This window comes from Pyrus communis, chromosome 12 (genome assembly GCF_963583255.1).
Source record: "Pyrus communis chromosome 12, drPyrComm1.1, whole genome shotgun sequence".
In the NCBI taxonomy this organism is placed as follows: domain Eukaryota; kingdom Viridiplantae; phylum Streptophyta; class Magnoliopsida; order Rosales; family Rosaceae; genus Pyrus; species Pyrus communis.
The window spans coordinates 12,520,397-12,543,910 of NC_084814.1; the positions used below are offsets into that span (position 1 = coordinate 12,520,397).

General features: G+C 34.3%; 1 protein-coding gene across 1 annotated transcript; it reads right to left on the minus strand.

The window, feature by feature from the left end:
* Positions 1 to 3,033: 3,033 nt before the first annotated feature.
* Positions 3,034 to 7,954, minus strand: LOC137710424 (AT-hook motif nuclear-localized protein 1-like). Its single transcript, XM_068449439.1, has 5 exons — positions 7,161 to 7,954; positions 5,161 to 5,228; positions 4,751 to 4,882; positions 3,713 to 3,874; positions 3,034 to 3,586 (listed from the first exon to the last, which is right to left on the minus strand). Exons 1-5 carry the CDS (start codon positions 7,510 to 7,512, stop codon positions 3,353 to 3,355), a joined length of 948 nt encoding a protein of 315 aa, XP_068305540.1. The 5' UTR covers positions 7,513 to 7,954; the 3' UTR covers positions 3,034 to 3,352.
* Positions 7,955 to 23,514: the final 15,560 nt, after the last annotated feature.

Here is a 23,514-nt window from a genome sequence, read left to right on the forward strand (position 1 = left end):
TCGGAAATTGGTAGAGGCAAGCCATAATATATTTGAGACGAAAGCCTTATTTGGGAAATTGAGTAATGCGAAGGAAATTGGTAGAGGCAAGTTTTAGTTTTGTGAATTAGTTAGTTAAATTAGTGCTAATTGGGTTTGTCACGGATAATTATCCCTGAAAATAAGTAGTTCGGGAGCAGGGCGTTATTGATTGTACATTTTACACCGTATTGTATATAATTGAAAATGCTACGACATGGTTGGGTATTAGATTGCTTCATGGTATATCCATATGTATATTACTTGCACATAATTATTGGGAATGCTTTCAAGTGCAAAGGTGAACGTAGGACACCCAGGTAAGTTCAGGTGAGTTTATGGTATTAGTTGAATCGATGGAGTTATAGCATGACTACATTTATGTGTTAGGCAACTCCGATATTGTCGTACTGGTTGCCATGAGTTGTACATGTTATATTGAGATGCATTGAGAGCTCATAAACCTGCGCCCCCGTGTTAGTGCTCCCGCCAGTGGCCAAGGCACAGTTCTTCACGTGATGTTCACCTCCCGCACCTTACACTCACCTTGGACTCAAGGTAGGTGCACAGGCCTGTCGTACAGATCACTATAGGTGGTTCCGACTCGTAGGTGACCCGCGATTATTCGCCCAATCTTCACATGATCGTAGCACTTGAGCATACTTATTTACACCCAGTCCTGTCATACAAACCACTAGAGGTGGTTCCAACTCGTGTGCAGGGATGATTGATGAGATATGGATAAGTCGTACAGGTCACTAGAGGTTACTCCCGACTTATATGCTAGCATTGATTGATGAGATATGAGTACAGTCGTACGTGTCACGTTAGGTGATTCCGGCTGATGTATCATTTTATATTGATTAAGTTCATTTGGCCTACTTGTTAATGCATTGTAGAGTCTATGGACATGGCATACCCATGGTTTTGGCCATTTTTGAGCATAGGTGGATATATAGATATATATATATATATATATATATATATATATATATATGTGTGTGTGTGTGTGTGTGTGTGTGTGTGTGTGTGTGTGTGTAGTATTGTCCTATAGAAAACAATAAGGGAATTACAGTGAGGGGTTATTACTATTAAAAAGGTAATAGTTTTGGGAAGCTTGGTTTTACTGCTTACTCACACTTTCTGTTTTGTACCCCTTCAGGTTTTAACTACTGAGTTCGTATCGACGAGGATATATGGCTAATCTTAGTATTGGTGGCTACTTTTAAGGGTATGATTCTTACCCACACTATTGTACTTTATTTATGCTCTGACATCGCGTGTGAAATAGGTTCGCTCCCACTCTTGGCGCACTCTGGTATTTAGACACTTTTAGGTTCAAATTTATTCACATTTTATACACTATCACACTTTATGGCTTCGTCACCTTTCAGGTGTCGGCCAATACAGCTCGATTTGGGGTCCTAGTGGACATTCCAGATCGGGGTGTGTCAAAAGTAAGCTTTGAGATTTTAAGGGACCTGTGCGAGACTCCAAATGAGGCCCTTAAAAAGTATAGAATTTTGGTTGATGTGTTTTCTTTTACATTTTAATTTTATGATTATGTGTGAATTGAGGAAAAATAAAAATAAATGGTATTGTGGTTAGGTAGCTATTTGCAGCCCTATGTTTTTGTGTTCGAAACTCCTTAAATTTACATACCCAAAAAAAAGCCTTTAGAAGATCTAACATTTTGGTTGCTATGTTTTCTTTTACATTTTAATTATGACCCCATATAATTGAGTTGATGTAAAAAAAAATAAAAAAAATAAAAAAAAACCTTAATGTGGTGACTAGGTACCTATTTACATCCCCTATATTTTTGGGGTTCGAAACACCATGCTTTAAATAACAAAATAAATTTAAAATAAACACAACTCATGCTTTTAAATATCCAAAAAATTAAAATAAAACACAAAATAAATGCCATGCTTAAACACAAAAGAAGTTAAAATAAATGCCGTGCTTTAAATAACAAAAAATAAATAAAATAAAACACAACTCATACTTTTAAATACCCAAATAATTAAAATAAAACACTACTGGTTATAGTCAAACGCGGTTCATGGTACATAAATAAGACATAGAAGACAATTGCACTAGGAGAAGAAATTGATATATCCTCGCAAATTTAGATATATATACCATATATACAAGTAAAATAAAATCATGTTCCGGTCTCATCGAATGGGGCCCTATGCGAGGGCACCACTTGCACATCTTCAGGGCCGGTTCTGTCTACCATCTTATATTTTTTACACAATGTTTATAATATTGATACCGTAATTAATGTTAAATTGTGAGGTGTCAGAGAATTTACAAAGAATCTCACTTTAAAAGATTCTTCTTAATATTCCTTCATGAAAAACAGGTGTGCGACAATCATTTACCGCTACATACAAACAGAGGTGCCAAAGAAATGGACTGATTAGTTAGAAGTGACAGTGAGTGGCTGCTTCAATCTGAATTATTTATTGTTGTTAAGTCTTTTATAAATCCCAATGATGATTTCTTGATGTTGACGACAGCTGACTTGAGTTGAGTTGGGACTTTTCTTGCTGCTGGGATGTGATTACAACAGAAAGAGACATGAAATCTTTGTAAACAAAAACTCCAAAACTCAATCAACTTACTGTTTTATGCAGCAATCGTAAATTTTAACCCAAAATTGGTAGCAGAATCAGTTAACCTAGAGCCTAGAGCCTAAAAGCAAAGATTTTGGTAGTGGCGGCGACCGCGGCACTGGTACGGCAGTGACCGCAGCGCTGGTACGGCGGCAACTATGGTTCTGGTACAGCAGCATTCAAATATCAAGTTACATGATACAATGTATGTGATTATGCTAAGTTTGGTCGTCTGTACACGCACTTAATGAGAGAGATTTGTATATAACCAATGATAAGGAAGACCAAGAAAGTCGGGCGATAAGCTGGAAAGCCCCAAAAATTTCATCATTTTTCCGTATCAAGGGAAGGAAAGCTGACTTTTACGGAGTTGAACCAACAAAACCAAACAGACGAGACAGATGAGGTAATAAGTCTCAAACAAGTTTTAAATCACATTACATCAATCCACGGCAGATTCGGACGCTAATATTACATGATCAAGCTACTCTAGATGTCACAACAGGCTACCTAAGCAGCGCTAGAAGACTACCTACGTGGCTAAATTAAATAACACCTCAAACGGGGGAAACCGCCACGACGGTACTAGCAGTCAACAAGTTTACAGACAACAAACAAGTACAGGTGAGAGATCCAAAGGTTGGGACTAGGGAGCTTAATTGCCAATGTGGTCAGTGACAAACCTCATATTGCAATTAAAAGCACACTCTTCACATTACGCCTCCTGGCAACGATACATTAATGTCAGTCTTGTTTTTTGAATCTGATGGCAGTGAAGACCAATTATCTCCACGGAAGGAAGTTGAGGATGAGAAGTTTGGTTTTGGTTCAGCGCTTGAAATAGGAACAGCCATAGTTGGTGTTGCATTAGAGATGTAATCGTGTTTCTGCTTCTTGGGCTTCTGCTCATGCTGGTTTCCCGATAGAAAACTGCCTACTACAACCTGATTTAATTTAAGAACGAAATTTCAGATCTTGCTTTGTTGTCATTAAAAAGTAGCTCATAACCACCTGCCCTTTTTTTTTCTCATGAAAATGCGGTAGAAATTTGGAAATAGAATAAGCCATACCTGCACAGGACTTGCAGCTACTAGCAGACCGGCCACTCCACCACCTACAACACGCCCATCTGGACTTGCCAAAGAAACGCTCATCCCACCTGATCTGCTTCTTGTCCCTCCCGTTTCATTGGGCATAAATGAACCAGACAAAGACAATATCTCGAAACGGCCCTGCAAGAACAAGAATGCAAAGAGAAGAGGATTCCACCCGTGGTTAGCAAAAGAACATTTAACAATATAAAAGAGAGGTCAAAACAAACCGAGCCTGCGGTTTGGGAAAGTTCAACGAAAAGCAATCATTAAATCAAATTATCAGTAAACAGGGCTGCATAAGAGGAAAATGTTGAAATTTATGTGATTGTGATGGTAATGAGTTTGACAACAATGGCGGAAAGGCACAATTCTTCCAGACCGACTGTTCCGATACCAAAATTTTGATTAAAGGCATAAGCATTCATCTTCATTTATTATGACAACTCTTGTCAGCACAGACGCTAAAATTTTCTTCGATCAATAATATTAGAAGTGTAGAAAATCACTTGGCCCCAAGAAAAGAACAGAACAGTTGGCTCAATATAGGGATTTAACTACATACCGACTAACAGTATAAGCCTCACTGTTCACAGTACAACATGAAAAGTAAATGAAAACAGGCCAACAACGAAAAAGCTCCCTTCTTAAAAGGAGACATAAAAACTGGATTTAGTCTTTATTGCTTATTTCATTTGCATGTTCTGTGAGGATTAAGCATTATCAATAACAAAAAAGTCACCAAGTTTTTACGTCTCAAACAATACCCGTTCCAAGTAAGGCGGAATCAGAGAACGAGTATACCACTCAATATAATCAGTAATAGAAAAGAGATCAACTACAAAAACGAATTAAATTTACGCTTATGGTACACATAGTAGAAAGTTGTGAGAAAAAAATATCAGATACTAAAAAAATTATGTTAATAGATTATCCATTCCAGAATACTTCAAAAATGCCACATTACTGATCCAAGGGAAACAGAGATATCATCACAATAAGGGTATGATGCATCACCTCATATGTCAATGTACCACCAGAAGAATCAGGCTGACGAAGAGTCACACTTGAAATAACACCATTAGCAGAGAGCACGCATATAGCTCGAGGACCTTGTTGAGAAAAGGATATAATCTTCATCATGACATCCTAAGACAACCAGAGTTGTTACAGGAAAAGTCAACTTAAGTGCTAAAAATACTGATTGAGAACCAAACACTCCTAAAGAAGTTACTAAAAGATTTAAAAGTGTAAAACAGGATACCAATTAGTGAAAGAACTAAATAATAGCTACCAAAATCTAATACTCAAGGCCATCTCCGTCTATTTAATTTGTGTAACATTTTCACCTAGACCAACCAGGGACATCATGAAGGTTCTAGCAATGCAGGTTATGACAAACATAATTATTACAGTCAATTAATTACCTCGCCGGAGTTAACAGTGATGATATGGGGTGTAAAATTAGCACCGACTGAGCATGCAACCCATTCACCTGCAAAACATAGAACAATAACAGGATTAGCCACCTCACAAGGAGCTCTCAACTTTGTCAAAGATTTTTTTACAAATGCAGTTCGCATCAAGGTACTTGTTCCATAAATCAAAGGCAAAGTAATGTAGATCATTTCAAGAGCCATAATAAATTCATGGGTTCCATAAATAAATAAACAAATAAAAGATAACAAAGAGAACTGCGTATCTCTGTGAACAATGACTATGATCAACCACCACAAAACATATTAGGAAAACTTTCTTATTATGCTTACATACTTTTTTTATATAAGCCAAGACAACTACAAAAAATAAAACTATCACATTAAATCCAAGTAACATCATCCAAATACTTCCATCTGCAGCTTGTTGGTGTTATATTAGACTTAAAGAGCTCATTGCAGCCATTTACAAGGGAGGAGTAGTTATGTTACAGTTCCAGTATGATTTTCCAAGCTTCCACAGCTGTGATTGCATAACTTTGTTAATATCTGCAGAAGTTGTCATCTTTATACCTTCATAAATTACAGATACAAACACAGACCAACATATGATTTTATGCATCATTTACAAGCATTGCCATTCACGTCAGAAAGAAATCATATGCATTTGCATTCCCATAATTAACCATCACTTGATTCCCTTATAATTAACACAGACCAACATATGAAAACTATTCGTCAGAAGGATTCAATTATTCCCGTAGTGCAAAGCTAATTTTTTTTATAAAAATTAAGTTGAGTACACCATTATGCTAAATCAACATTTACAGCATTCAATTCAATCTATCTTCTTGTATAATTCAGCATAACTATTCTTATATCAAGAAGAGAAAAAAAGAAAGCCAGAATAATTGCTGAGAAGCAGATTTCCACCGTACTAAAGCAATAATAATGTAATGACCTAGGATTCTTGTACAAGTGGAAGAGTAAACACTTAGTACATAATCCGAAAGGATAAAGAAAAATAATGATAAGAGAGTAATGATGCATTGATGAAATTAATTCACTGAAAGTATTGCCAAAATGTTAAATGTCAGTCCCAAATTAATTTGAAAAATACAATATAATCTGAATATAAAAATAAATAAAAAATAAATAAATATAAACTGAATAATTATCTTGTCAAATTTAACAGCCAAATATTACTCAAATTCCAAATAACACATCTCTGCAAATGATTGGTAGCTGGGATTTCAAATTTTCATGCAGACATTCATGCATTGCAGCCAGCAGATGACAACACATGCAAGTATCGATCACAACAAAGATTCCACCATTCATGTTGTAGAAAATCATTCAGAATACTATGAGAGCTGACTGACTGCAATCTAGATGTAGTCGAACAACGAAGACCAATAGTAACTAACTACGATTACATTCTGAGAAACCTATGAAACAACAAAATAAAACCAGAATTAGATCTTCAACATGGACAAGACATATATAAAAGGATGAGGTTGTTATTGTTTCCTAGTTTAGATCTGTCAGCAAGTTGAAGACATGTTTCAGTTCCACGTCTGTTCACCATCACTTGCAGACTTTAGCATGTACATAAATTGGGACCTGGCATCATTTTCTTCCTCAAAAAGGTGAGAGAGGTGCCCTTCCAAAGGGCAGCCAGAACAAGAAGATTCCTTCATTCCACCACCAACCCACAAAAACACTCATCTTTTCAGAACCACCACCCACACACACACACACACACACCAAGATCTCAAATGAGAAGGGCATCCAATCAGAGGTCCCACATCTACCCAACAAGCATCTCATAAACCCCAAATCTACACCCTCTAATTAGAGTAAATCTCACCCAATCCAACATACAAACAACACAAAACCAACCTTAAAAATCACGACTTTAGCCAAAAAAAACAAGCATAAAATCACTCAAACTCAAAAGGGTATGTCCAAAAAAATTGTTCTTTCACTACCTAAATTCTCCACCTCGTACTTGGTCTTGCTCACTGAGCTTGGCTTCACTTTCCCACGCTTCTCCGCCGAGAAATCGATCACCGGCGGCGGCGGCGGTGCAGAGGACGATATGGGCTTCGGTGACAGAGCCATGGTGACACTCCCGTCCGGTCCATACTTCCTTGGCCTCCCTCTCTTCTTCTTCATCGGCATAGACCCTGCCGCCGCCTGTGGCGGAGCAACCGGCGCCTGAGGTGTTGATCCGGCGTTGTGGGTCGGGTTTTCGGACCTTGGAGCGACATGGTAGTCTGATGGAGCATCTGATCCCACAACTGTAACCCCACTACTATTCACACCTTCCCTACCCTCCATAGTTAACACTTAAACCCCAAAAAATTGTATCTTTCGAGCTTTTTAAGAAAAACCCATTTTTACTTTACTAATCTAAAATAGCTCACTGATTCAAATTTTGAAAAACTGAACCAGAAAATATACTCGGAACAGAAACCCAGATGAAGAAAAAAAAATTTAAATAAAAACAACAGACTGTGAAGCTTCCTTCCTGAGCTTTGAACACAGAAAAAAAAAAAAAAAAAAAAAAAAACAATTACAGGGGAAAAAAATTAGCTGCAAAAGTCTGAAGGTTTAGTTTTACTCAAAGCTCTTTTATTTAAAAAGCAAAGTTGGCTTGAAAAAAAGAGCTCAAAGGAAAAAAAATTTGGATTTTATTCGTACAGTGAGAGGAAAAAGATTTGATCTTTTGAGCTCTTTGATTTTCTGGTTTTGTGAATTGAATGGAAAAATGTTGAGATAATAGTAAGAAAGCTTGTTTTATGTTTTTCAGCTTGTTGGGTGGCTAACTTTCCTAAGACTGTCCGAATTGAGATTAAAAAAATGAAATAAAAAAAAAAAAAAAAAAAAAAGGGAGAAAATATTAAATTAAATGGCCATTTTGAATATGTAATGATTTATTTAGAATATTAATTTTTTGTTATGGTTGGAATCCGGTGAGAAATAATATTATAAAATAAAAAATGGTAGTGGGTAGGGGGATTTTCTTATTCTTCCTTTTTTTAAGCATATATTTTGCTTGAAATATGGGCAAAAGTGAAATGTGGTAATAATTGTTGTTATTATTTTTATAGTTGTTTAGGTGAATGGAAAAGTAAAATTAGGTTGCCAAGGCATGAAGAAAGAAACTGAAAAGGGAAAAAGATGGGGTGGGGTGGGCTTCTGCAGGCATCAACTTTTTGAGTTATGGCAAGAAAAATCTGGTACAAGTGAGAAAATATAAAAAAAAAATTTACAAATAACTAAGCAAATATCATAAAGGAATAAAATGAAAATCTCACTCATTTTCATTCAAGCATTCCACATACTTTTGCTGCCTCCACAATTTCATTCACCATCAATAATGAAACTAGGGCTTGTGAGAGAGATAGAAAAACATGTGTAAAAGAGTAAATATCAGATGTCATTCAATACGGTTTGATGATCTTCCTCTTTATTTGTAAGTAAGATTTTATGTTCGAATTTCATGGATAGTAATTCAATACCAAATTAGGTTGCCTATTATATAATTTAGCCGAACTCTCTCATTCCTTTAGTGTAAAATATATTGTTATACTCAAAAGAATAAATAAATAGAACATTGTGCATAATTTTTTTGTTTTTTGGGAGATCACTGTGCATGACTTCATTGTCATGTCTAGCTCACCCTTGAGAATTGAAGTAGTCATCTTGAAAATATTTAGCTCATTTGTGCATATCTTTACTAGTAAACTTAGTTTTTTTTTTTTTTCTTTTAAATAAGTCTTCAAAGATTCTTTGCATGGTATTAAAAATCAATAGAAATTTAGAATTTTCACGCTCCACACGAAGATTGCTCTTGTAAAGAAACAATTTCGTATTTCTTAAAAATGCATTTCCATTTTTGTCAGGACTCAGGAAAACACTCATCACCTAGGTGTTACATTCAAAACATAACTCGTCTGATATTTTATGATATGATCGAGAAAAACGATTTTTCATATTAAAAATTTTGTCAAATTAACAATTCATTCAACTATCATTTTTAGTCAAAGTAACAATTCATTAACATAAAAAGGCGTAATTGTACCAATAGTCCCTAAGCTTTACCCCTAGTTTAATTTTAGTCTCTAAACTCTCATATTAGTTTCTTTAGCCCTCAATTTTAACAATGTGTTGTACAATTGGTCATTTTCACTAATGTCGTCTATTTTTTGTTAAATATAGGGGTATATTAGAAACTTTATCAAAAGTCACTAAAAATGAATTTAAAATATGAGAAATGAGAAAGAAAAAGAAACTAATTAAAAAAATTAATTTTTTTTTTTATGTAAGAAAATTGAAATCATAGGAATTTGTTTTCGTAGTTAGTGTGTTATTTGTTTCTATCCAGTCACAGTTCGATCTCCTACCAACTTTGAAATCGCATTGCCTAATATTTACAAGTTGCTAAAGTCCAACCATTTCATTTTGTATTTTTATAGTTCAAATTTCATTTTGTTTGAAATTTTAGATATTAATTTATAAATTTTCATTTGTTTTTAGCTTCTTCTATTGTTTTTTGAAGTTTTAAGTTGAAGTTCCTAATATACCCCTAGATCTAACTGAAAAAAGATTGTGTTAGTGAAAGTAACCAATGGTGCAAAACATTGTTAAAATTCAAGGACTAAAAAAACTAGTATGAGAGTTCATGAACTAAATTTAAACCAAGGGTAAAGTTCGGAGATCATTATTGCAATTAAGTCACATAAAAATTTACAAGACGCCTGCCGCAATACCACCAAAAAGGAACAAACAAGAACCAGACAACTTGAATTTCGTAACAGAAAATGGGGGTGCACAAACCACCCAAGTGAAAAGCTCTCCTATAATTCAACGAAATAATGCGAAATGCACTTAATGTTTTACACACAACACCATAGTGTGCAACCAAGGATGACTCATGAAGACACACATTGAGTCAGAGGAGCAAAAGGCAGCGGTCGAAAACCTGTGGAGAACGGTAGCTTTTGATGGGTGAAGGACATCAAAACATGAGATAATGATAAATGGAGGAGTGAAGAATATAATGTTGTCTAGGGAGAGAAATGAGGGGGAGGTTGTATATACAGGTTTCAATGGGAGTGGGGAGATGACAGAAAAATGGAAGAGATGAGAGGAAGAGGCATGAAGCCCATAAGCTCGCGGACAAAATTGAGACAAAGCTTAAAGAAAAAACTAAGACAAATTAAGTTCAGAGTAACGAAAAATGGAAAGAATAGGAGAGAAATGGGAGAATAAGGGGTTGCCACCGAGCCCAAAGCCAAATGTTAAAGTCGGTGGCTGAGGAGATTTTTGTTATATTTTTACCGTGTCTCTCTAGAAAATAAAGTGCGTTACATTATTGTTTGCTAGGGTTTTTATTGTTGATAAGTCGTATTAACTTTTAGTGTTGGAGTTTAATAAAAATTCTCACCAATAATCATGTCATGCTTCGAACTTGGAATATGATTACTTCAAATGGTTATGTCATAATTTTGGGTAGAATGATTAATGGACGCTCCTTTAGTATTGTAAAAGAAAAATATTATTAAATCAATAGCTAGCTTGTTATGCCATAACTTAAGAGAGATAATAAGAAATAAGTATACTCCAATCTATCCAATTAGTTTGAAGAGTACATTTTATGAAAGAAAAGGAAAACCCTAGTCGCTGGACCCACACACAAAAAAAACAAAAGAAAAAAAAAAGGGATGATATTCACACACCTTTCTAATTTTCAACCGTCAGATCGGATGAATTGAAGAAAATTAAATGTCAGATATTAACAAGAAGTGTATAAAAAGTAAAAAAGGATGTGTGAATGGCACACCCAAAGAAAAACCTCTCAGTCGTTGGTTAAAGGGTTGGCAACAATGCCTCTTAGTCTCTTCCTTTTCTTTACCCCCTCTTTGCTTCTCATTTCTCACAACCATCTTCATCTAGTGGTTAAACTGTGACAAATTTCTTGTGCCACCAACCAGCCACATATACATAATTATAGAAAATCAGTTACCGTTAGCCAGCCGTCTCTTTGCAGTTGCTCAAAATTGGCTCAGCCAAAATTATTGGTTGGTAAATGGCACAACCCGTGGTCTGCAATATCATTACTATATAAAAAATAATAAAAAATAAAAATAAAAAAAAGCTAAAAAAAACCACCCCAAGGCCACACACTAATTGTGAAGAAGAACAAACCAAGCCAAATTCCTTGTGCCACCAGCCAACCACATATACATAATTACCGAAAATCAATTATTGCTGGCCAATGTTCTATTTGTGATTGTCAAAAATTGATTCAGTCGAAATTATTGAATGGTTTAGTTGGTAAATGGCACAACCAATGGTCTGCAATATCATTACTATATAAAACACAAGCTACCAAAACACCACCCCAAGACCACACACCGACTGTGAAGAAGAACAAACAAAAAAATAGAAAGCAAAAAAATGTTGCTGCAATCTTTCAATTCATGGATGAACCAACATAATCATAACTTAAAATTTAAGATGGAAATCAAATTATAACTTAATATAATTCAAATGGTTATTAGTGCACAAACTCAAAAGTCTAACTTAAATAATTGTCTAAAACCAACGCGGCAAACCAATGCAAAAACAAAAATCTCAAAGTCAAAAGTCTGATTTTGATTATGATCCTTTTGATTATAATCTAAAAACAAATAACTTGCAATTTTGATGAATGAGGATCCTCTCCAGATTCTCTTTGTGAGGATCCCAGGATGCTCCAATTACATCTGTTCATTGTACATCGTGCGATCAGAAATTATTGTAAATTTTTTTTATTTAAAATTGAATATAAATAGTACCTGATGAAAACTGAAGACACGATGTAAGATGAACAGACGTGATTGGAGAATTCCCGGTATCCTCACAAAGATGATCTGGAGAGGATCCTCATTCAATTTTGATAATGCAATAGCAATGAAGTAGCAGCAACCAACGTATTTCCTTGAATCAATTATTTGAGGGAATTGTTATTGACACTCCAATGTATGTGAAATCTTTCTTGAATCAATTATATATAATACCAGTCGGTATGGTAATACCGCCAGTATACAAAACTCATACCAAAGCCATATCATTAATAGTCCATTTAGTATAATGCGAACCAATTGAGAAATATGCTAAAACTCCACCATACCAATATGAACTGATTAGTACAGTTCGGTTGGTATGTCGGTTTATGGCAAAATTTCCCACCCCTAGTTGTGGTCACTTTTTCACTCTATCGAAGAGAGTCTTTGTGGTTGTGTCCGTTCTCTCGTTCTTTCAAATGAGAACCTTTTTGTGTGTGTGTGTGTGTGTGTGTGGCAAAGGAAGATGAGGTGGAAGCTCAAATTTTATTGGAATTGCTCGTGGTGCCTTTACGATAGTATTCTGTCCTTCAAGGTTCAGTCATAGTAAGTGTTACCTTTATAAAATTGTGGTGTTTCTTTAATTTGGCATGTGTGACCTCTTGTTTTATCTCTAAATATACGTTTTTTCCAATTGAAGTTTTCTTTGAAAATCACGTTTAGCATGTCTGTCATATATGAAGTCTTGATCGTTGTTAGTGAACTATCATTTTATCTCAAAATAGTACATTGTATGAGCTAAACAAATCATGAATATGTTTATCTTATTAAAGAAAATGAGTGACAGATTGAAGTAGATGCATGCACATATAGAAATCGATTGTGTGTTAATGGGGGCTTAATTGAGAAGGAACCAAATAAGTACTTGAAGGGTATGGTGCGTCCTTAAATAAATGAACTAGATGTTAGTGGTTGCTTGCTTGCACATGTTGGAGCCTTATCTCGTATGTTTAGTGTCTTATCCTAATCAGATTAATAGTAATTTTTTAGAGCAATAGTGGAATCTCACCACTTTTTGGCATAAGACCAAAGTTTTCAACAGCCATTTGGATTTTGACGCCCTACAGAAACACCTTGGGACTTTTTGAAAACCTTGTTCAAGTCTTTGGACAAGGGAGTTAAATCCTGCTATTGGCCACTTAAAAGGTCCCATTTACCTATCCTATTTCCTATCCCGACACTTGCATTACAGTATACAGATGCGCGCGCGCACACACATATACAGATAGGCTCTTTAAGGGAAGGAATTCCCATTTTTTAAAAACAAATAGGAACACTCTCTTGATCATTAGATTTGACTTTAATGAAATTTTGTGGCTGAGATTAAATCACAGACCACAAAATCTCAACCATAGGATTTCATTAAAGCCAAATCTAACGGTTAAGAGAATGCCCCCATTTTTTTTTTTTTGAAAAATAGGGATCCCTTCCTTTAAAGGCTTCCTATACATACATACATACATATATACATATATATATATATATGTATATATATTAAGAAGTTTTATAAGAAACAATAAAATTTTATCATGATAGTTAAATAACAAATGGTTTCAAATTAAATTGAATTTTTGCAAAAATAATCTTTTAATCGAGACTTATAAAATAAGTTATTCTAATCATTGAGGCTCGATGTAGAATGAACCTACAACTAGTACCAATTTTTATCCAAAAATGAAAATCCTTTAATCAAAGGGCCTGTATATATAAATACATAAATACAATATCTTATTTCACATGCATTTGCGTAATTTTGGTCTCTTTTTCCTTTTTTATTTGTTTTTAATTAAGAAATGTAAAATGTCAAAAAAATAAAAATAAAAGTTAGTGAAGAAGGAAACAAATGAGAAATGTTAAAGAACAAAAATAATTATTTCCAAAAACCACTTGTAAATGGTCTATACTTGGAAATTTTATTTTAATTCATCCTCATCTCTGACTTCTAACTTGTTTCCAAGGTTCTAAAAAACGCTAGGCGCTAGTCGGACGGCAGGCTAGCGCCTAGTGCCTAGATGGCACCCTAGGCGGCCTAGGCGGATTCAGGTAAATTTCTTGTATATCTTGTAAATAAGTGCATATTGACACTTACAAAAAATTATACTTGTATGAAATCCATGAATAAGATAATAAAAGAATGATAAAATGCAAAAAGAGTATCCAACAAGTCCAAAATTTAAAAACATATTAAGCATATATGCCATATAACCATAGTGAGGAGTATTGTAGGATGACACATGTACAACAAGTTCACAATTTAAAACAACATAAAATGGAAAATAAGGAAATTTAGTACTGTAAGATACTTATCTTTAGCATCCCGAAATTTAAGTTGATACACAACGCACCTATTGTATAAAATTAAAATTTCAAGGTATAATTAGAACTTAGACCTTAAACAAATTTCACCAAAAATAAAAAATAAAAAATAAAAAAGACAAAAACAAAACCACCCAGCCGCCTAGAGCCATCTCGATTTTTCCAGCCGTTTTGCACAAAATCGACTCGGTTCCAAGGCACCTAGCGCCTAGGCGGCCGCCTAAGGCGTTTTTTAGAACACTGCTTGTTTCTCTATTTCCTCGTCACATGTTTTTAAATCCATCTTCTTATATATAAAGCCAGAGCCCCACTTTGGGGTCATGGCTTTGACAAAAAATAATATGGCCAAAATGCCCCTTAGCCAAAAAAAAAATATCAAAAGCAGCAAAAAAAAAATGCATAAAATAATACAAGGGTAATTTTGTAATTTTAATAGTGCTTTTTTTTTTTAATAATTAGTACCTCAAATAGGCTAGCAATAATGTGATTCAATTTCTCTATTTTTAAACACGGTCAAAACATCTTAAGAGCTGTGTAATGTCGGTTATAAGAAAGATCTTTCGCACGCAGATAATAATGTGATTAAATTAATTATCAAATGATTGTTTTTTTTTAAATAAAAGATATTATCTACACTAAGGAGGAGGGGTGGGCTTAGCCTCACAATGATTGTTTATTAAATATTATTTTCTCTATTCTTAATGTAAATTCTATAGAGACCAATTTTATTATGTGAATTTAGCTGCTTTAATTGATTTATGAGGGGTTTCTTCTAGCATGATCTATAATTATTCATTTACTTCAAATATTTGACTTTCCTTTTGTCAATTTACGCATATAAATATATTTAAAACATGTAAATCGAGCGTAGCACACCGTAATTCAAAAACTGCCTTTTGCACGCGTGTAAGCGCGTGTATGAAGGCTAGTTATATATAAAGAGAATGGAAAAGGTAAATAGTGATTTGGTGTCACCATGCTTCAACAAAAATATTTGAACAAAAATGCCCCCATAACAAAAAACTTCAAAGGCATTCCAAAATAATACATCAAATAAGGTAGGGGCATTTTAGTCATTTTAATAGTATTTCTTTAATAATTTACTTTTTGGTTTTTTTTTAATTAGTACCTCACAATAAGTTTAGCAATAATGTGATTCAATTTCTTTATTTTTAAACACGTTCAAAACATCTTAAGAGGCATGTAATGCTGGTTATTAAAAAAGCTTTTTGCACGCGCATAACAATGTGATTAAATAAGTTATCAAATGATTGGTTTTTTTTTTTTTTAATAAATGATATTATCTACACTAAGCGGAAGGGGGGTGGGCTTAGCCTCACAATAGGTTAACAATAATGTGATTCAATCAGTTATTTATTAAATATTATTTTCTCTATTTTTAAACACGTTTAAAACATCTTAAGAGGCATGTAATGCCGGTTATAAAAAAGGTATTTCGCACACGGATAATAATGTGATTAAATTAATTGTCAAATGATTTTTTTTTTTTAAATAAACGATATTATGTACACTAAGGGAGATGAGGTGGGCTTAGCCTCACAATAGGTTAGTAATAATATGATTCAATCAATTGTTTATTAAATATTATTTTTTCTATTCTTAATGTAAATTCTATTGAGACCGATTTCATTATGTGAATTCAGTTGTTTTAATTGGTTTATGAGGGATTTCTTCTAGCATGGTCTAAAATTATTTATTTACTTCAAATATTTGACTTTCCTTTTATCAATTTACGCATATAAATACATTTAAAACATATAAGTTGGGAGTATCATGCCATGATTCAAAAAATGTCTTCTGCACACACATGAGCACGTGCATGAAGGCTAGTATATATTATCCCGTAGAGATGGTAAAACTTTTAGAATTTTTCTCCCGAGATTTATCATCTCTATACTCTACTTAGCACTCCGCAAGTGATGGGTTATCTCAGTGAATAAAATCTTTTACTTCAATTCAATGCGTTTTAATTTAAAACTCGCATCTCTTCTATGTAATATAAACTTGTAATTTTGTTGTAATAAAAATGATAATAATATTCGCTTGAGCACTTGAATTTTTTTATATTTTCTTTACAAAATTGTGTAAGCAAATTGATTAGAAATTGTAGAACTTTTGGAAGTGATCACACTTGAAGCATACAATCAAACTAACTTGAATAGGGACCACAAGCATTGACCAAGCAAACGCAATTTATTATGTGAATAATATTTAAAAGATTAAAAAATCTTTAGAAATACTTTTAAAAATGACTGAAAATATTTTTTGTGAAAATGTTTTTGATACCAATCTTTAGCTTAAATGCATGTTAATCTTGGAAAGGCATTTGAAGTTAAAGTGCTTTTGAAATCTGATTTTTTTTTTCCTATGATATTTTCAGTTATTTTAAAAACATTTCTAAATAAACCATAAAACGCATCATTTTCAAATTAGGCATAAATAAGTTACCAAAATGCTAGGAAAATATTAAAGAAATTTGGTTAGATAAGAACAACTAATTATTAAATTGTTTGAGCATTTTAAAAATATGGTGAAGAACTCGATGCACATTGCTTCCACAAGCTTCTTTTATTTTATTTAGAGGTCTGAATATTATTGGCCTGCAAGTTTGGCATCATTTTTATCCCTATTTCTTTTTCTTTATTTAAATAGAACAGAAATGATACCTAATTTGAGTTTTTTTGTATTCTCCTTTTATTGAAATGAGCCAAATATAATTTGAGCGATCCACTAGTTCTTAATCTGTAACACAAGTAAGCTCAGTAGAAATGTGAAGCAAAGTAAACTTAATAATTTGTTAGAATAATGAAAGTTAATAATGTATAAGAGATAGCTGAAGACGTAGTTTTTTTATATAAAAAAGTGTTAAGTACGGATTACCCAACGTTAAGAAATAATTCTAAATTGGTCTCAACCTTTTAAGCATTTCAGATAACAACATAACATTTTGAAAATTAGCTCTCCAACATTCGTGATGATCTAGACAAGTATTGAAGCAGAGTTCACTCTCATGTCATCTATAGAGCTTTAGATCCTTAAACCAATCCTTTTTAACTAGACATTTATTGTGTTTATCTTGCCTAAAAGGGGTCTATTTGGGAATTCAAAACTCCAAAAATGATGTGTTAGCGAAAATCAACTTCAATATTTGTCCTTGTCATCACTTAATTTTAAGGACATTATCAATTCACGTAATGACATCATTACTTAACGCATGCGATCTAAATAGTGTCATTTTTTTTAAACGTTAGGTAATTATTTGGAATGTTTTAAAAGATTGGAACTAATTTGGAATTGCCTTAAACATTGAGTTTGGATGAGTACATTTAAGATTACTTAGGAATTTCAAAATGACAGAAATTCAAATGGCGAAAGGAACAATGAAATTTAAATACGAAATTTAATGTGTATGTAGAATCCTTAAAATAAATGAGAGATTGTATTTAGGAGATGTGCTAGTAATGATGGTGGTAATGGTATGTGGTGGTGGCGTTGCAAGTTGCACCTAGCTTTAGCTGAAGTGAATCATGTTAATATTGAATTATATACATTGTATAGGATGCATAATGGTTAACACAACAAATTTTTTAACGATTATATGATATTAATACAAAATCTTAAGATGTTGTATGAAACTAAAAAACATTAAAAGACGTATGTATTAAAGTGAAGCGAAAATGTAAAAGAATAAAATATAATTTACCGTAAAACAAACTATGAAAAACAAGCATTCTGGGTGTGAAAAGAGCGGAAGAGTTTGAAATTGCATTGTTGCAAAAGCATCATCTGCAAGAATTGGTGAACTAATCACTGACCATTTGACCGTAATTGAATTATTTATGTAAGGTTTTGCGACTTTTATTGACCAACATATTAAATAAACAAAGGGTGCATTCACTTTTATCACGTTGTTAGAACTTGATGAGAGCAAAGCAAGACCCCCGAATAAGTTGAAATACGCGTCCAACACTGTCTCTTATCAAAAGACTAGCTTTTTATTTATTTATTTATTTTTATTTTTATGTATTTGCTTTGATTGGACCATACATTCAGGATGAAAGCGTCTGACCGTCGAATCTCATCTATAATTAAAATGATATATCACTATATAGTTGATGTTAATGTCAAAACTTTCTCCTAATCTTATAGAAAACAAAAACAAAGTTCGAGTTAATCTGGACTGTGTTTAATAAAGGTTATGTTACCATTCCACAAGAAAAATAAATTATTTGAAATACAAAAGATATTATACATTAATCCGCACTAAAGAAGAGGGACGAGATTTGAATTTACGACATAGTGAGTTAAAAGTAAAAATCTAACCAATACTGCATAAAAAATTGTTTAATAATGTTAAGAAAGTAACCAATAACTACATTTTATTTTCTTTTTCATGATTGAGTTGTTAATTGTAAGTAATTTCTTTTTAGTTCTCCAAAATATATCCTTATTTTTTTGGTCAACAATTATATCACTAAATTATAAATTCACAGAATTTGTAAATTATACATAGTGATCATAAACAAAGTAATTAACAAGAGTTCGTTGTTAAAAGCTTAATTTGTGCTTGTCTTGGTTTTCCATGGAAAAGAAAGTAAAACTCAAACTTCGTGAAAATTTTCATTTCCCCATTCTTTTAGACCAAAAAAAAAAAAAAAAAAAAAGAGAAAATGACATTGCCAAACACGGAAATTTAATTGATTCTTCGTTCACAAATCCGTTTTCTCATAAACGAAGGATCAGATTAGAGGATTATTTGGGGTCATTCAACCTTAGGACAATTTTCTTACTTGTTTTGAGATGTCTCCTTGTTCACTAGTTAAACTTTTTTTTTTTTTTTTTTTGGAAAAAAAGGCGATATTATTTACATTAAGGGAGTCGGATAATGGGCTAAGCCTCACATTGGCTAGCCATAATAATGTGGTACCTCTCACTTACAAGTGAAGAGCAATGCCACTGGATCATAGTATTAAGTGACTATTCACTAGTTAAACTTAAACACACAAAAACCTTTATGAGAATATATAGTTGCATGATCTTATATTCACTTATACGGACTGTGGCACAATTTTTCGAATCAAATTTTCACTTTCTAGGTATGGTTATGGTTTTAGTAATGAAACTTGAAATTGGCTTTTGCACGTTCCTTCGTTTATAAAATAGTGAAATTTGTCAAAGTTATCAAATATCAAATGATTTGATACAAATATCAAATTTCAAAATTTTCTTAACGTTATTTAAATTTAAATAAAAATAAATGAAAAAGAAAAAGACGTATTCCTCTCACCCCTTCTTTTACTTTTAAAGGGGTGTATTCAATTGGAATTTTAACGGATTTTAATTTTTTTAATAAATCTAGGGGTATTCAATCAGGATTTTAAGTGATTATCTGAAATTCAAGGTGTATTCAATTATAATTTTAAAATAGTTTATTAAAATCCTTAGAAATACGGGTGTATTCAATTAGGATTTTAAAGAAGTTTATAACATTCCAGGTGTATTCAATTAGAAATTGATTTTAAAAAAATTGAGAAAGTTGAGGAATTAGAGAGAATTGAAGAGATTTTGTAGTGTATTTTAAGCATCCACAAATCTCACATCTCCCCATAAGATTTCGAGGGAATTGAATCAAAATTTTATATGGAATCTCTACAAATCAATTAAACTTCATAAAAATTCATAGATTTATAAATCCATTAAAGTCTCTCAAATTCTTAATTGAATACATCCCCCTTATTTTGTGTCCTCTTGCTTTAACTTTTTGTGCTAAGCACAGGTTTATTTTCAAATGCTGAAGAAAATTTGGGGTGTTCGCAGAGAATGTCTTTGTGGAATAACTTGCTGAGTCATTGTCATTTAGGTCAATTTTGTCACTAATATTTTTAACTTTATATTCCGCATCAATATCTTTATTTACGTGTCGCTGTGTATATTATAGTGAGTTATTTTCGACCCGCTTGTACCGTACCCTTCATTTAATGTTACAGTCGTTTGATACAATAAGATAGCACTAACCAACCTCGTCTGCACTGTAGAAAAAAACTCTTCTGCCTTCCCCCCAAAGGGCAGGAACATAGGTAACATTAGTCGCTTGAATTTTTTGGGACCCCAACATGTCAACATGAATAACAATAAGCATGTGAAGATACGCCCAATCAATATTTGTATAAAAATTCTTTTCGATGTCATTCCATTTTAAAAACTCATAGAAATGCCTCGTATGATGCTACGATCTGTTCGTCGTGTGTTTCACATATTATCATACATGATATTGGATTTGGATCAGTAGAGGGTCCGAATCCTGCTGACCAAGGAACATGGACCGTTGAATCAAAATCCAACGATTACAAATAGAGGACTCTCTAAAAGTTATAATAATTGTAACCGTTGGCTTTTGATCCAATGGTCGGTGTTTCTTGGTCGGCAGGATTCATACCCTTTGCTTAGGAAAGGATCCAAATCCCATGATATTAGGTGACAGGTATTCCGACTGGCCACAGGGGCACTCCTTACTCCTCACTCCTCAGTAGTCCATATATATTAAAGTTTGCACCAGAAATTCAACGCCAAAAGTACAACATCAAAAAATAGACGGGACAACAACATCATTGAAAAACTTTCTCTCCCCTGCGAGAGTGTTTGTCTTCCAAGTCAGAGTGCCTTCTCCGTGATTCTCCGGTCTCGATAACATCTCCTATTCCTTGTTTTCGATCTAGGTTCTGTTTTCTTTGGATCTGCTACTGGGCGTGGGTTATCAGATCTTGAAATCTTTCACATAGTGCTTTTTCCCCCTGGTTTCTCGATTATTATGTGGGATTGTTGTGGGAGGCGGTAGGGTTTTTCCTGGACTGTGCAATCCCAATTTTCTTTCTGTACTCGCAACCAGATCGAGGTATGCCCTCGTCTAAGCCAACTGACAATTGGTATGGTGGGAATTGGGGTTTGGGTGTCTGGCCTTTAATGCTCTGGGAAGATCATGAATTTGCACAACGGTATAGTGGGTTGGGTGAGACCTCTAACCCTAGATTCACGGGGGTTATTTACGGATCTCTCAGAAGGAAATTGAAGAAACAAAAGGAATTTATGACCTTACCAAAGAGAGGTCAACTACTTTCTGCAGGTCTGTGGGTTGGTGAATGGTGTAAATCTTTGATCAGGTGCATATTTAGGGGTTATGACTGGGGAAGGGGAGTTTTGGCAATTAAGAAGAAGAAGTGCATTAATTATACCTCCACCAACCTGAGGTTAGTTTGTTTCCTACCTTATGCGTATTACAATTGTAACTAGAGTCATTGGCAGAGGGTCGAGGTCTGGTTTGATACACATATTTTGTGCAAATTGAGGGGCCATGAAGGTAGCAGGGCCGGACTGGCATTTATTAAAAGGAAGAGCATTAACTATGGCCCCAACTACCTGAGCATAGGTCAATTTCTTTTCTATACAGTTTGCATAAACAATCAGAGTTATTGGCTCAATCATTGGGTAAAAAGAAGAAGAAAACAGATAGGTAGACTACCTAGAAAGAGAGATCAGACAACAAAAATTGGTGAGAAGATGGCGATCAAAGTGGAGGAGTTGGCTGTGCAATTGGAAAATGGCCTGGAGCTATCAAATATGGAGTCAGGAGTGAAGCTTATTGCGAAGGTTCTAGTGGAAAAACCAGTTAATAAATGGGGTGTTTGGAATATTCTGAAAAGTGCATGGAAAGAGTTTGGAGAAATACAGATAACCTGGGTACAGGACAACCTGTATATGGTGCTGGTACGTGATGAAAGTGTAGCAAATCATATTTTAGAGCTAGTACCGTGGGTAGTGATTAAGCAAAACCTGTTTGTGAAAAGATGGATGGAAAATCTTGCGATAGAGGAAGTTCATATGCATATGGTTCCTTTCTGCGTGCAGATGAAAGGGATTCCACCAAGTTTATGCTCTAATGGAAACATATACTGTCTGATAAATAAATGTGGAGATCTAATAGAGGTGAAGAACCTAACCAAAGCTAGGGGATTTCTTAGGCTTCGAATCATGGTGGATACTTACTTCTAAAAAGAGGGGTTCCAGCTCAGGTTGGTAGGGAAATCAACACTCTGAATGAGGTTAGAAATGTGACAAAAGGCGATGGTAAGAGGAGAACCACAAAGATGTCCACTAATCTGACGAGTCCGAGCATACCGAGGTTGACTAAACATCCCGGAATGGGGGAAACGGAAACTTTCAATGTCCTTAATATTGGCTTACAAACTGGGGGGGGGGGGAGGGTGGAAGCAGAGAGGGGTCTAGGATGATAGTTAGAATGAGAGATAATGTTGAAGGGATTAGCCCACAAAATCCCTCGGGGAGGACAAACGGTAGGAGGCAGCAAGTTCATACAGATTCGATGGTAAGCCATATTTGACAGGGACGTAGCAAATAACTAGTTTTCCAAGGGAACAGGTGGAGGGAGTGGACTTGTTCAATTGAAGAGAAGTGCAAATGAAGGAAGCAGCAACAGAGCCCAAATGCCGCTTAAAAAGATAAGGAGACAATTGACACAAGGGGGAGAGTGGTGAGGGGAGATAGTAGAACTTAGGATGCTGAGCCTCGGGGGTGGACAGTTGCTCAGGTTAGTGACATTAGTGTAATTGGGGGAGAAAATCTGCTGGAGGTACCGGTGCAAGTAGAAAATATATGGCCTTACCTTGAGGATATTGTGGAAAATGAGACAACTAAAAGGAGACAGAGATTAGCACATAATGATGGTGGTGGTGGCGGCTGGCCCAAAACAGCTGCAAGTCAACTATGATACACTTGATCTGGAACTGTCGTGGTCTAGGGTCGGAAATGGTAATTCAAGCCTTACATAGGCTCATTAGAAGACATCAACCCTCTATGGTGTTTTTATCTGAGACTAAAATGAAAAACCACATAATAAGTGGTGTCCGAAGAAGAATGGGGTTTGTGAATGGTTGAGATGTACCTCTGGTTAGGTCTGCAGGTGGCTTGAGTTTATGATGGGACGACTATATTGAGGTGAATGTGATATCGGTGACTAGGAATCTCATTCACACTAAGATTCCGCTAACAGGAGAGGATGAGTGGTTTCATGCCTCATGGGTTTATGGAATGCCATATA

What these genes read in the sequence shown, in the direction of transcription:
- LOC137710424 (XM_068449439.1), bottom strand. Translation starts at nt 7,512, where the DNA reads ATGGAGGGTAGGGAAGGTGTGAATAGTAGTGGGGTTACAGTTGTGGGA. An exon ending in GTGGTACATTGACATATGAG is followed by an intron (nt 3,875 to 4,750) that starts GTGATGCATCAT and finishes TTGTTCTTGCAG; the next exon opens with GGCCGTTTCGAGATATTGTC. An exon ending in TAGCTGCAAGTCCTGTGCAG is followed by an intron (nt 3,587 to 3,712) that starts GTATGGCTTATT and finishes AAATTAAATCAG; the next exon opens with GTTGTAGTAGGCAGTTTTCT.